This window comes from Staurois parvus, unplaced genomic scaffold (genome assembly GCF_062004578.1).
Source record: "Staurois parvus isolate SC_StPar_1 unplaced genomic scaffold, SC_StPar_1.0 ptg000891l, whole genome shotgun sequence".
Classification (NCBI taxonomy): domain Eukaryota; kingdom Metazoa; phylum Chordata; class Amphibia; order Anura; family Ranidae; genus Staurois; species Staurois parvus.
Window position 1 is genome coordinate 139,938 of NW_028318687.1, and position 18,123 is coordinate 158,060.

At 39.8% G+C, this 18,123-nt stretch overlaps 1 protein-coding gene across 1 annotated transcript in view; it reads right to left on the minus strand.

The window, feature by feature from the left end:
- Positions 1 to 1,099: 1,099 nt before the first annotated feature.
- LOC149442398 (ubiquitin-like protein 3) overlaps positions 1,100 to 18,123 on the minus strand; it is a 256,509-nt gene continuing 239,485 nt past the window's right edge. Inside the window, exon 5 of the mRNA XM_089656143.1 lies at positions 1,100 to 3,020. Within this exon, the coding sequence (XP_089512269.1) occupies positions 2,968 to 3,020 (53 nt within the window). The 3' untranslated portion in view covers positions 1,100 to 2,967. The remainder of the gene's footprint in view (positions 3,021 to 18,123) is intronic.

Below are 18,123 nucleotides of genomic sequence, written 5' to 3' on the forward strand. Positions count from 1 at the left end.
TAGGTTTTGAATGACAGATGTGAACAGCACAATAGGATACAATAAAGAATCTTCATGTCGAGTACTGAAGTGCTTGCAGAAAAGTGCTTCTAATCTCTCAGTTGTGAATAGAGTCTTATACAGCAACCACATAGTATGTGATAGCAATGAATTGAAGGCTGAAAAAAAGAAAAAAAAGTGTGTGTGTGTCAATGGAACCTAGCCTGTTTCAGCCACTGATGGAAAAATATCACCTAAATAAGACATCAGTTTATGAGCACTCCTGCTTATCAAAGCAGCTGTTTTGGCTCACTGTAAAGGAAACCTGTACAGGAACTATTATAGAGGCTGCTAATGTTAATCTCTAAGGTTACAAATGTTAGTTGTCTGCTTGTTTTTCAGATGCAAAAACTTACATACTTATCAAGTCACAGATCAAGTAACTAAATCACTAAGTTCTGAGTTGACCGGCATATGTTTCCCCCTCAATGAGGCTGTAGACAGCCAGACAAGTAGCACTTTCAGAAGGAGGTAAGAAATGTTATCTTCCCATCAGTACAAATTTCCTTTTACAAATCATACGGGATTGTCTGGAAGGCACTAGTATACATTTAAATCTTTCGCTTCCACCCAACTATTAGGGCAGTAAGAGTATTGGCAAGCAAACTCACTCCAGGCAGCTGATCTCCACCCGAAGTCTATGAAACTGGATTCAGCATTCTGTGAACTCTTCTGATCCACAGTTGTCAAACCCCAACAGCTTCAGATGGGATTGTATCAGGTTGAGCACAGTCTGTGGTGCAGGTTGTCATCCAGGTCCTGGTTTCAGTACAGAGTGAGACACTAACCTGACAGGCAGCAGTTGACTTCACTCGCTGCATATTTGTTCCCGATCACTGATTTAAAAGTAGCCAAGATCAGGATGGCAGTGTCAGTATCCTGTACCAGGGATCTGACCATCAGTCCTATTCCTGTTTTTATATCCTCCTTAATGCACCAGATTTGTCTTAGAACTGACAGCTCACATTCATTTGGCACAAACTCCCTTTCACATATTCCAAGCTCTCCCTGAAAACAGGTGCTATTTGTTGACCAAAGCTCAGACACAGACGTCACAAGATTGTGACAATTTATTTTATTATATACTGTAGCTATACAGGAAAAATCTCATAACAATTCACTATCAATGGGATTACAAAAGTAATCAGCGGGATTAATTTGCAGAAACAAAAAGAAAAAAAAATTGCATTGATTTAAATTTTCAAATGATTTTTTCCAGTTTTATATATATAAAAAAATAATCAAAGCAAATACAGTCCCAATTAGAACCACCAGACAACCAACAAAAATGCACTACAATATTATTTTATTTAGTTACAGAAGAATCTATATCAGTACAGTTTGAAGAAAGAAATTTTCTTTAGTGCTATTTACAAATTGTTATCTTTATGTTTTCTTTTTTTAAACTGCTCTTTACAAATTTAAGGTCAGATCAGTATGAACAATACGACCGAATGCATACAAAGCATTTTGTCAAAGCTATCATAATGACCAAAAAAAAAAAAAAATTAGATTACGATAAAAAGATGCAGACTGTCGGGAAAAGAAAAAATACATGGAACATCCTTAACTTCGTGACACCTTCATCTAGTACTGTATTCAGAATGCTAGGTCAACCTGTGACTTTACATGTTCCATAGGCAAAAGCGTTTATAGGTATATTGATCTATTACACTATGCCAATCTATTGTTAGATTCTATAATAATGCATTTTATATTTTTTTTTTAATTAAATATATTCTACACATATTTGTAATTTCAACCAGGAAGACTTTTCTCCCTAGTGGAAACAATATAAAAACGTTTATATATTTATTATTTTTTTTTTTTACAGTTTAAAATGAAACGTAGCTCCATGCTTTAGTGCTGTGCAAATTCAATATAGTATATCTTTAAATTATGTGAATGAAATGGATAAATGTTTTTCGTCCTGTCGAAAATTTTAATACCCTTGCAAGCACTAGTACGAATGCCGGTTACGTAAAGGAATAAAAACAAAGTTTTGTTACTATGGTAGCAAACTGTCTTCTTAATATCTTAGCATGAAATTGGACACTAGATTACGGATGAGTCATTTTTTTGTCACTGAAAACATCACTGTTGGATATTAAAACACAAAGTTGATTAATAAATGACATCTGCTAATATCTCTGCACATTAATAAAGGCTTATGGACTACAGGATACTTGACCCTCCCATATTAAGGCTAGGAAAGGCACTCCTCTCGTAGGCATGGTACAAGTGCGCATGCAAAAAAATGCTTGAGAGAGAGTGCACAGGATAGTACATTAAACATTACTCCGGCGCCCCCTGCAGAGTGCTTTCAGTTTACAGGCACATTTAAACTTTGTTCCTTGAAAAGAAACCATATTATCGCTTTCCTGATACTACCACACAAGCCGCTAAGGGCAGTAAATATGTTAGGTAGCAGTCTTCCCACTAATACTTCGATTTCAGTCTGATTTGACAGCCTTGATTTCCAGTGTTTCTCGTCCTGTAGGTTGTTGTATTAATATGGCTACAGCTATCAGATGCTGAAGACTGGCTCAAGTGCAATCTGTGTACGGGCAGCCTGAAATCATTGATTCTGGTTTGTATTGTTATGCTGCAGCGAGATTATGATCATTGTTGTAGAAGAGAACAGACCGACTTTTTCCCCTGGAGACTGAGTGGATTAAAATATGGAGATACTAGACATACTACAAAGTTATTTTGTGGTGGGGAAGGGAAATAATAACAAGAGAAAATTCTGGTATGAGAATGTCCTTAGTCTCTTCTGATGAAGAGTTTAATGAGAGTTCATGTAACCAGTCCTTTAGACAGGATGACAGGGTGTTGTTCTAGGGTTCTCTGAAGCAATGGGTCTCCTCTATTCCAGCAGCATGAAAGACAAAGACTATATTACATCACACGTCGCAGACACATCATTTACAGAATTACACAGCAATTGCTCTCTCCGGTCTTCTCACGGTTTCTTTGACCTGAAAGAAAAGGAAAGTGAAATCTGAGTCAGCATTAAACCCATGTGAATAAATGATAGTAAGGGATCTAATGTCTAGAAAGCAGAGAAGGATTGGTGAAATCTTTCTAAAGATTAATAAAACAGCTTCAGGGTTCTTTTTATTTTTTTTATTCCAAAATCAGTGCCAAAACATCTCAATGACCACATCCTAACATACATTACAACAATGTTAAAAGGCTAGTTTGGAAGATTTCCCTTTTCTTCCTGTCCTGGAGATTCAACAGAAAATGAGAGGAAGGCTCTCCAAAGTGAGGGGAAATCCCTTTAAGCCTTGGTTCACACTAGTGTGGGTGGAAGCGACTGCGGGACCCGGACTTCGCCCTACAGCTACAACCACCCGCACACAAAACATTGGACCAGCAGGCAGGTGACATTAGTCCTAATAGCATGCCGTCCTCACTGGAAATCCTACCCCAACTGTGGTGTGGGCTGAGATTTATGGAATTTATGGAAAGGTGCAGGGACCTTTTCCCTGCGTTTTGGGAGGAACAACAGCCCATTCAAGTAAATGGGCTACTGTGCAGCAGCCCGCAAAATGGATCTAGTGTGAACCAAGAGTTAGATTGTTGTCACTGAGACAAGTGTCCTCACTTGAACATTTATCCTCACCCCTTGTTCTGGTGACAACTGTAAAATTTGGCATGTGGGACAAATCGAGAACGTTCCCATTCAATAGGTGAATCTTCCCAGCACATACAAAGCAATAAGGACTTAGGTTAAAACAATCAAAAGCAATTACTGAAAAGTAAACCAATAATATTTTATTATTTTAGTAAAAATAATACACATTCTGTCCCAGAATGGCTTGTTGTGGTCCCTGTTCTGAAGTGGGCCACAACTAAGGATTCTGCTCTCCAATACTCTTCCCTCTTCCTCTTCTCTTTTCCTGGTTTTACTATTTGTGATGATTTTGTACTTCCTTCCCAAGTGGAGAACTTCTTTGTTCAACTCTGATCCTACCTTTGTAACCTGTACTGCGGGCACCATGCCCCATATGAAAATGTTCAATAAAATCATTTAAAAAAATTTAAATTATGCAGTCTTTATCGAAAAAACGTATTTCAAAACAAATATCCAGGGTCAAACGCAAAAGACCCTGGCAATAATAGTAGGTATACATCTACCCAAGTATGAATCCAATAAGCCAACACTGAACCATGATGTAAACAACCCATCTCTTGGACTGTAAGCTCTAAGGAGAAGGCCCTCTGATTTTTTTTACATTGAATAGTACTGTAACTGTACTGTCTGCCTTCATTTTGTAAAGTGCTGTGTAAACTGCTGGTGCTATATAAATCCCGCACAATAATAATAATGTTGTCCAATAGTAATAAAGATGCAACTTCACTTTTCTTGTTTTTGTTACACGTGTGTTCCTGGATATAAAAAGTCCCAAATGGGATTCACATAAAGCGGTTAGTGATGTGGATACACAATTTTATAATTAATATATTTCTTCATATTTTTTAGTATTTTTAATTTTCATATTCAACTATGGGGCTAGCCACAATAAACATCACCAAGTTTAAAAGAAATCAATAGCGGCATATCAATAGCGTATATGTCGGTAGATTACAATGTCAGTGGTTCACAGCAACATGTTTATCACTATGTAGGCTTTTATAAAATGGCGTTTAGTCGGCTTGCTGATAACCGACATTCCATAATATTAAGTGAATAATATGCCGATATAGAATTAAATATAGTGTGGCGTGAATATGAAATAGTCATAGTATATTCAGCCCACTATAGCAATGTCGTTATATATCTTACAGGCATGGCAGATCATAGCAATATGACTACCATACCGGCTTCCACAAAATGGCGCTGAAGCATCCTCTATGTAAGGATGAACGAGCAACGTGTCGTCCAATCATTTCCCCCTGATGAAACCACGTGACCCGATGGCGTAACACGTAGGGGAGGGGCTTTGACGTCACAATGCTCGATGGTTCCATTGACACCAGCTGGTTACACACAGGATTTCATCACTGCCAAATTCAGGAGGCAATACTCTTTGCACAAAGTGTTTTCTGTACATTGATCATGTGAGTGTACTACTTTTTATCAATAAATGGTTGTTTAACCACTTGCCCTCCTGAGGATTTACCCCCCTTAATGACCAGGCCTCTTTTTGCTACTCGGCGCTGCACTAATTCAACTGATAATTGCGCGGTCATGCAATGCTGCACCCAAACGAAATTTAGGTCCTTTTTTTCACACAAATAGAGCTTTCTTTTGGTGGTACTTGATCACCTGTGTGCTTTTTATTTTTCGCGCTATAAACAAAAAAAGACCAAAAATTCTGAAGAAAAACAACTTTTTTTTACTTTCGTCTATAAAAAATATATAGTAAACTCAAATTTAGTTATAAATTTAGGCCAAAATGTATTCTGCTGCATGTTTTTGGTAAAAAAAATCCCAATAAGTGTATATTGATTGCGTTGTGTGAAAGTTATAGCGTCTACAAACTATGGTATAAATACTGCAATTTACGCCATTTTTTTTTTATATACAGCGCTGCACTAGTTTAACTGACAATTGCGAAGTCACGCAACACGGTACATAAATGAAATTTATGTCCTTTTTTCACATAAATAGAGCAAATAAACAAAAAAAATTTTGAGAAAAATTATTTTTTTTATAAAAAAATATATTTTTTCATTTCTGTCATAAAAAATATCCAAAAAAACTAATTATTTGTCATAAATTTAGGCCAAAATGTATTCTGCTACATGTTTTTGGTTACAAAAATCCCAATAACTGTATATTGATTGCTTTGTGTGAAAGTTGTAGCATCTACAAACCATAGTATACAGTGAAGGAAATAAGTATTTGATCCCCTGCTGATTTTGAATGTTTGCCCACTCACAAAGAAATGATCAGTCTAAAAATCGAATGGTAGGTGTATTGTAACACTGAGAGACAGAATAGCAACAAAAAATTCAAAAGAAATGCATGTCTAACAAATTATGCTCTGATTTGCATGTTCATGAGGGAAATAAGTATATGATCCCCTATCATTAAGCAGGATTACTGGCTACCAGGTGTCTTTCATACAGGTAACAAGCTGAGATTAGAAGTAGTCTCTTAAAGGGAGTGCTACTAATCTCATTTTGTTAACAGTATACACGGATCACCATAACATTATGACCACTTGCAGGAAAAGTGAATAACATTGATTATCTCCTGACAATAGCACTTGAAAGCGAGAGGGATACAGTCAGGTCCATAAATATTGGGACATCGACACAATTCTAACATTTTTGGCTCTATACACCACCACAATGGATTTGAAATGAAACAAACAAGATGTGCTTTAACTGCAGACTGTCAGCTTTAATTTGAGGGTATTTACATCCAAATCAGGTGAACGGTGTAGGAATTACAACAGTTTGCATATGTGCCTTGTGCCCACTTGTTAAGGGACCAAAAGTAATGGGACAATTGGCTTCTCAGCTGTTCCATGGCCAGGCATGTGTTATTCCCTCATTATCCCAATTACAATGAGCAGATAAAAGGTCCAGAGTTCATTTCAAGTGTGCTATTTGCATTTGGAATCTGTTGCTGTCAACTCTCAAGATGAGATCAAAAGAGCTGTCACTATCAGTGAAGCAAACCATCATCAGGCTGAAAAAAACAAAACAAACCCATCAGAGAGATAGCAAAAACATTAGGTGTGGCCAAAACAACTGTTTGGAACATTCTTAAAAAGAAGGAACGCACCGGTGAGCTCAGCAACACCAAAAGACCCGGAAGACCACGGAAAACAACTGTGGTGGATGACCGAAGAATTCTTTCCCTGGTGAAGAAAACACCCTTCACAACAGTTGGCCAGATCAAGAACACTCTCCAGGAGGTAGGTGTATGTGTGTCAAAGTCAACAATCAAGAGAAGACTTCGCCAGAGTGAATACAGAGGGTTCACCACAAGTTGTAAACCATTGGTGAGCCTCAAAAACAGGAAGGCCAAATTAGAGTTTGCCAAACGGCATCTAAAAAAGCCTTCACAGTTCTGGAACAACATCTTATGGACAGATGAGACCAAGATCAACTTGTACCAGAGTGATGGGAAGAGAAGAGTATGGAGAAGGAAAGGAACTGCTCATGATCCTAAGCATACCACCTCATCAGTGAAGCATGGTGGTGGTAGTGTCATGGCGTGGGTATGTATGGCTGCCAATGGAACTGGTTCTCTTGTATTTATTGATGATGTGACTGCTGACAAAAGCAGCAGGATGAATTCTGAAGTGTTTCGGGCAATATTATCTGCTCATATTCAGCCAAATGCTTCAGAACTCATTGGACGCCGCTTCACAGTGCAGATGGACAATGACCCAAAGCATACTGCAAAAGCAACCAAAGAGTTTTTTAAGGGAAAGAAGTGGAATGTTATGCAATGGCCAAGTCAATCACCTGACCTGAATCCGATTGAGCATGCATTTCACTTGCTGAAGACAAAACTGAAGGGAAAATGCCCCAAGAACAATCAGGAACTGAAGACAGTTGCAGTAGAGGCCTGGCAGAGCATCACCAGGGATGAAACCCAGCATCTGGTGATGTCTAAGCTTTCCAGACTTCAGGCTGTAATTGACTGCAAAGGATTTGCAACCAAGTATTAAAAAGTGAAAGTTTGATTTATGATTATTATTCTGTCCCATTACTTTTGGTCCCTTAACAAGTGGGAGGCACATATGCAAACTGTTGTAATTCCTACACCGTTCACCTGATTTGGATGTAAATACCCTCAAATTAAAGCTGACAGTCTGCAGTTAAAGCACATCTTGTTTGTTTCATTACAAATCCATTGTGGTGGTGTATAGAGCCAAAAATGTTAGAATTGTGTTGATGTCCCAATATTTATGGACCTGACTGTATATTAGGCAGCAAGTGAACATTTTGTTCCTGGGGAGCAAAGGCTGGCCCATGTAGTCCGATTTAAGTGATGAGCTACTGTGGGTCAAACTACTAAAGAGTTAAAGCTGGTTTAACATCCCTGGGGGTATTCTCGAGTGTAGCTACACTCGGGAATACCTTGCAGCGTTGCTCCGGGATCTCTTCTGCACTTACCTTGTCCTGCGCTCCTGCGATGTCCCTCCTGCAGTGTCCTTCGGCCGATGCCAGCATCTGTCTTCTGGGTTCCGTCCACTGTGATGTCGGGACGTACGGGGACGGATTGGCGGGAAATTCAAAAATGTTTAAAAGTGACATTCACTAAATACACTAAAATCACATAGTAAAACATTACTGTATCAAACCATTTCACATACATTTTGCCCCTAGTGCTTTGTCCTGTGCCCTGCCTGCATTTTTACTCTTCTTTCTACCTGGAAACTGAGAAATGTCCATGGTGTCCAAAAAGTGTCCCTTTAGGTCAAAAGTGGTTTTAGACCAGCTAGAGAACAGCGATAGTAAATCAGAACCACTTGCAGAATTGAGTGATAATGATTCGTGGGGAAATTTGTCATCAGACACTGAAAACGATTTTGCGACTTTGCTCAGTGATGTGTGAACTTGGTGCTTTATTTCAAATTTCAGTGTTTTTGGTTTGATTATATTACGGAATTAAATTTATTATATTATTTTTTATGATTATTTATTAAATTATAATTTCTGAGTTTGTGTTTCAAACTTTTTCATACCCGGGATGTTTACTAGACTCTTGTTCGGACAGATTTCAGTGAGTTATTCCTAAAAATTACAGGCCTACAATAAAAAAATATATATTTCCATGAAAAAAAATGTACCGCTTTGAGCACAAAAATACTGACATAATCAGACCGCTAAGGAGGTTACATAGCAAAGTGTCAGAGCACACAGTGCATTGCACTTTGTTGTGAATGGGACTGTGTAGCCACAGATTGGTCAGGGTGACCATGCTGACTCATATCCACACCCAAAAATGCCTACATGGGCATGTGAGCATCAGAACTGGACCATGGTGCAATGGAAGGTGGTGTCTTTGAGGCCTTAACTTGGCCTCCAAATTCTCCAGATCTCGATCTAATTGAGCATATGTGGGATGTGCTGGAAAAACAAGTCCGATCCACGGAAACCCCACCCTGTAACTTACAGGACTTAAAAGGATCTGCTACTGACAGTTTGGTGCCAAATACCACAGCATACCTTCAGAGGTCTAGTGTCCATGCCCCGACGGTTCAGGGCTATTTTGGTGGCAAAAGGGTACCTACTCAAAATTAGGTGGGTGGTCATAATGTAATGGCTGATTGGTGTATATAGTGAGCCTTTCAGTGGCATTATATTCCAGGTGTTTGACAGCTGGTAAAGGAAGAGTTCTTCCCTCAGACAGCCTGATAAGTGAGGCTGATGACCTCATAAAATATTTCACTGACTGTTTAACATTTCTGTGCTTTGTACATTGGCACCATGCTGCCTACATCAGTTCCTGGGAGGTCCTAAGCTTCAAGCTTTCACTGACCTGGGGCAAGCACAAACTATTCTCTGTAACGGTCACCATTGCCAATATACTGAGCCAAGGCTACTGGGTTTAAACTAAAAGGTACACAAAAAGTTATTCACCCTACTCTGTTTAAATATGGTGATATCCCAGAAAGACATTATGGATGGAAATATGCTAATCGTCAGATGAAATGGCTAGATATAAACTGATCTGAAAGCAAATCCTTTGGGCTTAGGAGGGGGTTTTGTAAATGTCATCCTCTCAGGAGTTAAAGAGCAAATCAAATCATGCAGAAAGCTTCTAAAGCGTGTCTATGCTTCAACATTATTAAAGGAAAATTAACCCTTGGGAACATATTACCCCTAAAAACGGGTGGACATGTAATATGTTTCCAATGCTGCACCCGCTGCCCGATATCCCCCTCTGCCTGTGACAGCAATATGGGGAGAAGTTCCCCGTACTAGCTATCACTTTTTAAGAACAGCACGACTGTGCGGGGCTCCGCCCACATGGCCGCATCATTCATTCACAGAGTTCTGTGAATGAATGAACAAATCCTGACAGCCTTAGAGGCTGTCAGCTTGTAGTTCTCAATGAACTACCACAGTGTTGACTCTTCCTGGCAGTATATCTGCTTGCCTGTACATCCCATACGGGTAAACAAATACTGACAGGTCTGCAGGAGACCTGCATGGCACCAGCGATCTGCTGATTGCTGGTGCAATGCTTTACAGGCTCCTGCAAAAAAAATAATAAATGCACATACTTTACCTACAAAAAATTAGCATTTATTATTTTTTGTCAAAAGGGGAACTTATCCAATAAAAGCATGAACCAAAAGCTTACACTGCCTGCATTTTGGTAAAGCTATACGTTCCTTGGGAGGGTTTAACAACAGCTAACATTAATCTAAAATGTGGCTTTGGAATGATCAGGGGTATGAATACTTACACTGTACAGAGACTCAGACTTGGCAGAATTGGGAAGCTATAGCCTTAAAGTGACACTAAAGAGAGCATTTTGCTTTTTGTTCAAAAATAACAAACGCAATATTTACCTTCTCTATGAAGTGGTTTTGCACAGAGCAGCCCCAATCCTCCTCTACTCGGGTCCCCTGTTGCCACTCCTGACACCTCCCTCCTGCCGAGTGCCCCCATAGCAAGCAGCTTGCTATGGGAGCACTCAAGCAGGCTCACTAGTGTGCCACTGCTCTGTGTTCACTCAGAGTGTGGCTTGGCCCCACCCTGCTCTCTCCTCACTGGCTGTGACTGACAGTAGCAGGGGCCAATGGCTACCACTGCTGTCTCAGCCAATGAGGAGGAAGAGACCCGGGGGGAGCCTAGACTCTTGTGCACACCTCTGTATGGAGATTGGGCTCAGTTAAGTATGAGGGGGGCATAGAATACATGAAGGTAAAAAAAAAGCCTTGAGCCTTTACAGCCACAGTAACTAGCAAAAGTGTAAAGAAAACCAGATTACAAGTAACTAAATGACTTTACAAGCAAAAGCTCTGGAATGATGGATATACAGAGTGCATTGCTTTCAATCAGCCACCAGGCTGGTAAAGGTGAAATGTCACTGAGAAGCAGGAAAGTACCACCAACAATGCTATACTGCAAAGGATGAAGCACAACATGCATATGTAATAAACAATCATGGTTCCCCATGTACAAATGCAATTAAATTGATATATATATATATATATGTATATATATATATACACATACACACAATAGGTTTTTTTTAAAACGTGGAAGTGGATCGATCAGCTAAAAGTAACCCCACCGACCCCCCTCCCTCACAAACAGTGGCTTGAACTACTTGAACACAGATACCACTCTTTGGCACAGACTGTGTGATCTACAGTTAAAGCATATATTTGGTCAAAATATACACTGCTCAAAAAAATTAAAAGGAACAATTTGAAAAGACATCAGATCTCAATGGGTAAAATATCATGCTGGATATCTATACTGATATGGACTGGGTAATGTGTTAGGAACATTAAGGATGCCCCATCGTTTGATGGAAATAAAAATTATCAACCTACAGAGGACTGAATTCAAAGACACCCCGAAAATCAAAGTGAAAAAATGATGCAGCAGGCTAGTCCATTTTGCTAAAATTTCATTGCAGCAACTCAAAATGGTACTCAGTAGTTTGTATGGCCCCCTACGTGCTTGTATGTATGTCTGACAACATCGGGGCATGCTCCTAATGAGACAACGGATGATGTCCTGGGGTATTTCCTCCCAGATCTGGACCAGGGGATCACTGAGCTCCTGGACAGTCTGAGGTGCAACACGGTGGCATCGGATGGACCGAACCATGATATCCCAGAGGTGTTCAATTGGATTTAGGTCAGGTGAGCGTGGGGGCCATTCTATGGAATTCTACATATTGAAGTGCCATCCTGAAAGAGTTGGACTGCCTGTGCAACCTCTGCAGGGTCCAGGTATTGCCTCATGCTACCAGTATTGACACTGACCCTAGCCAAACGCAAAACTAGTAAAAAATAGTCCGAAAAGATGAGTAGGGAAAAAAATGTCAGTGGCTTCCACCGGTAAAACCATTCCTGTTTTGGGGGACGTCTCATTGTTGCCCATCTAGTGTACCTGTTGTTAATTTCATTAACACCAAAAGCAGCTGAAACTGATTAACAACCCCCTCTGCTACTTAACTGACTGGATGAGCATCCCAGGAGTTTAATTGACCCGATGCTATACTCTGATTAAAAAGTGTCCCTTTAATTTTTTTGAGCAGCGTTTAATCATATATTCATTTCTATATTGTATTTCAATCGTTTTTAGCCTACTCCTATTAATCTGAATGATCTTAAAGTCTGTGAAGATGCCACATATTTCCGACCTTTGTATTCACTATGCCCGGAGAGGAGGCACTGCTGTGTCACACATTTCACAGAGCCTGCCTTCTGAATTAGAGGAGCTATGAGGAGGAGTTTCAGGAGGCAGAGTCAGTATAGGAATCACTGCATGCAGGCAGCAAGGTACCATGGGATTTGCAGTCCTTAGAATTTGAATGTAAACAACAAAAGTGTGGCTGCAAAGCATGCAGGAAATCCAGGAAGTCGTGGAAAGAGATACCCAAGCAGACAGGCAGAACTTACACCATGAAAGGAAATGTTTCAAGAAAGCTTTGATTGTCAAAAATAACTATTGTTTGTATTGCTATTACAATCTTGATGTTCTTAAATGAAAGTGTATGCTGTGACCGTAGGCTTCCTTTAAGGTAAAGGTAGGTAAGGATGCCTTTTAGAGCAGGTAAGCAGTTGCTAGGGTTTTTAGAATATAGATCCACTTATCACCTTTAAATTGGTTGTAAAGGCTCAAAGTTTTACCTTCAAGCTGCTTTGTGCAAAACTATTACATAGAACAAGCAAGCATGGTATGTTGTGTTTTTTTTTTTTAACCATTTGCCGCCCGGCCAATGGCCGTTTGGCGGCTTGAAAGTTGCTTCTCCACTCCGGGTGCACGCCATTTGGCGTGCTCCCGCACATGCGCCGTTTGCGCTAATGCAGAGCGGCTCGATCTGTCACCGGGCGTGTACCTCGGACACGGCCGATGACAGATCCGAGTACCGACTCCGTTGCAGGTACCATGTGACCTGCTGTGACCAATCACAGCAGGTCACATGACAGTTGTATACAATGGATGGCTTCATTCATGATGCCATCCATTGTATACTAGTGCCTAGCTGTGAATGGTCACAGCTAATCACATGCACATGTCATGTGATTAGCTGTGACCAAATCACAGCTAAGCACAAAAAAAAAAAAAAGCTGAATGAATCCATTTCATTCAGGTAAATGCTTGCTTATAGCAAAGTATTTCTTTGCTACAAGCAAATTGTGTAAAAAAAAAAAAATACTGATCACTTCCCCAAAGTAGTACAATGTTACTATGGTAACATTGTACTACTTTGGTCATAGTAAAATATGAAAAAAAATTGTTAAAAAAAAATAAAAAAAAGTAATAAAAAATTAAAAAAAAAATCAATAAAAAAAAAATATATATATTTTTTTCATACTGTCACCAGTCAGTGTCCCTGTTCACCGCCATGCCAGTTATATGATTACGCTGTACTGCACTGGTGACAGTATGTAAAAAAAAATAGTGAAAATAATTTTTTTAATTTTCCGAAAAATTATGACAAAAAAAATACAACTTCAAAAAACTCGCCATGCCTGTTATGAAATACGTCGGACTGTCTACTCTGCAAAAAGGGGTCATTTGGGGGATATCTGTACTGTTCTGACATTCTTAGACCTCAAGAAATTAGATTGGCAGTCAGTACTTCAGGATTGATCAATAATCAGATCTATACCATAGTTTGTGAACTCTATAACTTTCCTACAAACTAAATAATACATCCTAATTTGGGTTATTTTCACCAAAGACATGTAGCAGAATACATCTCGGCCTAAATTTATGAAGAACAATTATTTATTTGTAAATTTTTATAACGGAAACAAAGAAAAACGTGTATTTTTTTCAACATTTTTGGCCTTTTTTTGTTAATTTAGCAAAAAATAAAAACCCCAGCGGTGATTAAATACCACCAAAAGAAAGCTCTAGTTGTGTGAAGAAAATGATAAAATTTTAGTTTGGGTACAGTGTTGTATGACTGCGCAATTGTCATTCAAAGTGTGAGAGCGTTGAAACGTGAAAAATGGCCTGGGCAGGAAGGGGGTAAAATTGCACGGTATTGAAATGGTTAAACAAACCCTTAGTATCGCTTGCTCACACTCTCCCGCACACTAACCGGTTTGGGGCTGCAAAATTGTGCAGCAGGCTGTTTTATCACATCACATGCAGGTAACTGGACATAGTGTGAACGGCCCTTAAACAAATCCTTACAATTTTTTTGATCTTTTAGATTGTTAGCTTTCACAGGGCTGACTTAACCTAGCTGTATTGTAATTGCACCATCTCTCTTTATTTTGTAAAGTGATGCTCAAACTGTTGGTGCTAAATGCATCCTGTATAATAAGAGTCACCTAATAATTTATGGAAGGGATTGGGATTTAGACATACCCAGACACAGGTGTTCTGCAGTTGTCCATGAATGGCAGACAATGCTTGTGACAGTACCATCATTGCTGTGAGCAGCCTCTGCTCAGTGAAGGGGTTGCCCTTTCAGTAAAATGCCTAGTTAAAGTTCACTATGTAAATGAGCTGTTCTCTCAGGGAATCTTGTGGGTAATTTAACGCTGGTGAAATGTTAAGTTACTTATCTCTCCAGAATTTTACATAAATATGAATATTAAATATTAGAAATAATTAAAGAGATTTAGGGATAATGAAACACCACATGTGTTTTGCATGGAAAGCAATCTGCTATTAAGGCAGAGACCGGGAGTGTTTGCTTTCTCTGCATTAAGGAAAAATGCCTTCTGTGTGCACTTCCCTCCCCCCCAGCCCCCTTATATTTACCTGAGCCTGATCTAGATACAGTGCTGTGTCCTAGAGTAGTGCCACTCTCCTTTCTCTCTCCTCACAGGACATGGAGACAGCAGCGGGAGCTATTGGTTCCTGCTGCTGTCAATCACAGATTGAGAGGAAACGGGAGGGGGACAGAGCGCGACTCAGGATCAAGCCCACACGAGTGACCCCATATCAAGTGGCCAGGACCGTCGGCAGGGGGACTCTAGAAGAGGAGATTAGGGGCTGCTCTGTGCCGAACCATTGACAAAGCAGGTAAGTACAGTTGCAAGAAAAAGTATGTGAACCCCTTGGGATTACGTGGAGTTTTGCATGAATTGGGCATAAAATGTGCTCTGAACATCATCTAAGTCACAACAATAGAAGAACACAGTCTGTTGAACATAATACTACACAAACATTAGATGTTGCCATGGTTTAATTGCCCATAACATGTAAACATTCACAGTGCAGGGAGGAAAAAAGTATGTGAACCTTTGGACTTAATAACTGGTTGACCCTCCTTTGGCAGCAATAACCTCAACCAAACATTTCCTGTAGTTGCAGATCAGACCCGCACAACGATCTGGAGTAATTTTGGACCACTCCTCTTCACAAAACTGTTTCAGTGTAGCAATATTCTTGGGATGTCTGATGTGAATCGCTCTCTTAAGGTCATGCCACAGCATTTCAATCGGGTTGAGGTCAGGACTCTGACTGGGCCACTCCAGAAGGCGTATTCTGTGCTTTTGCAGCCATTATTTTGTTGAATTACTTGTATGCTTTGGGTCATTGTCCTGTTGCATCACCCATCCTCTGAGGAGCTTCAGTTGGCGGACAGATGGTCGTACGTTTTCCTGCAAAATGTCTTGATAAACTCTGGAATTCATTTTCCCATCAATGACAACAATCTGCCTAGGCCCTGAGGCAGCAAAGCAGCCCCAAACCATGATGCTCCCTCCGCCATGTTTTACAGTGGGGATGAGGTTTTGTTGTTGGTGTGCTGTGCCTTTTTTTCTCCACACATAGTGTTGTGTGTTCTTCCCAAACAACTCAATCTTGGTTTCATCTGTCCACAGTATATTTTGCCAGTAGTGCTGTGGAACATCCAGGTGCTCTTTTGCAAACTTCAAACGTGCTGCAATATTCTTTTTGGACAGCAATGGCTTCCTCCGTGGTGTCCTCCCATGTACTCCATTCTTGTTTAATGTTTTCCTTATTGTAGATGTGTCAACAAAAATGTTAGCATGTGCCAGAGATTTCTGTAGGTCTTTAGCTGACACTAGGGAGAGTAGCAACAGTTCTAAACTTTCTCCATTTGTAGACAGTCTGTCTTACCGTGGACACATGAACATCAAGGCTTTTGGAGATACTTTTGTAACCCTTTCCAGCTTCATGCAAGTCAACAATTCTTGATCGTAGGTCTTCTGAGAGCTCTTTTCTGCAAGGCATGGTTCACATCAGACAGTGCTTCTTGAAACCAGTAAACCCAAAACAGGTGTGTGTTTTTTAAGTGCAGGACAGCTGTCAGCAACACATCCAATATCATCACACTGATTGGAGTCAAGGTTGGCTCACTCCTGGCTCCAAGTAGCTCAGGGAGAAGTCATTAAGCTAGGGCCTCACATACTTTTTCCTCCCTGCACTGTGAATGTTTACATGTTATGTGCAATTAAACCATGGCAACTCTAATGTTTGTGTAGTATTATGTTCAGCAGACTGTGTTCTTCTATTGTTGTGACTTAGATGACGTTCAGAGCACATTTTATGCCCAATTCATGCAAAACTCCACGGAATCCCAAGGGGTTCACATACTTTTTCTTGCAACTGTATAAAAGGTTTATTATTTTATTTTTTAAAAAGTGACTTTGGAACTACTTTCATTAAGACATAACAGTCAATCACAGATTGATGTATTGATCTAATTTCAATAAACTGAAATCTGGCTGCTGTGGTTCTTCGTAATATACTTTTCAGCCTGAAAAAATGTTATGGGTACATTCCAAACATGACAATTGTGTATCTGAAGCCATTTATCAGGTATCTGTGTCTTCTGGACCCTGGCATTTCCGTTTTACAGCTGGCTGCGCCATGTCCCTATGGTTAAGGCCAAAGGGTGATGAACTTGTCTACCATAGGACACATAACACTCAGATAAAAGGTAAATCAGACTTTCTGCCTGGACACTGTTTCAACATATCCTTTATATCATTAGTAGTTCATTGCTTCAACATGATACAAATATGTCATCAGCAGGTGTGAAAGCGGACTTTTAGCCAAAGACAAATTTGTTGTTACCCTTCAGAAAAAAATCACACTTTTATGTACCAAAGTGATTGGCATCCATCATTGTTTATTCCATATTTAATAAACATCAGTCCTTTTTTTATTTTTGATTCAACAAAAGAGACTTCTGCACCTGCCAACAGGTCACCAGTGAACTCTTCTTGAGCAAACTGTTCCAACTGTCCCGAGTTTGAATGGTACCCTCTCCAGACTGCCTGTTTCAGCACTTTTAACATACTGTATGTTCAATGTGATTCAGATCAGGGCTCATAGAAGGCCACATCAGAATAGTCCAATGTTTTGTTTTTTTGTCATTCTTGTGCTTTTAGCTGTGTCTTTTGGGTAATTATCCTGTTAAAAGACTTAAAATGACACTCTGCACTACATTTCACCCCAGAATTCCTCAATAATTTTGAAATTTCATTGCGTCTTTTACAGATTTAAGGCACCTTGTGCCAGACACAGCAGAAAAGCCCCAAAACATAATGTCTCCTCCATGTACGAGTACCATCCTCACGGTAGGTATGGTGTTTTTGTCATTTTTATGTGGACATAGAACTGATGTGACTTGACAAAACGTTTTTTGGTTTCCCACCTGTTCCAATGAAATTAGCCATGTGATTTGCCTATATGCATAACAATTTCCAGTCTGGCTTTTTATTGTTTTACTTCAATACTGGAGTCCTCCTGGTTCTTCCTCCTTTGAGTCAATCAATGCTCAAGCCAGAGGGCTGAAAGAAAAAAAATAGTTTCTTCCATCTACACAAACAAGGTGCATGGAGTAACTGCCCCCACCTCTGCCAAAATACACTGATTAGTGGATGCAGTAGACATACTACAACCTCTGACAAAAAATGTCCAGTTCGTTCATTCAAACAATCGACTTCTGTTGAGCAGAGATGGCCAACAGAGCCT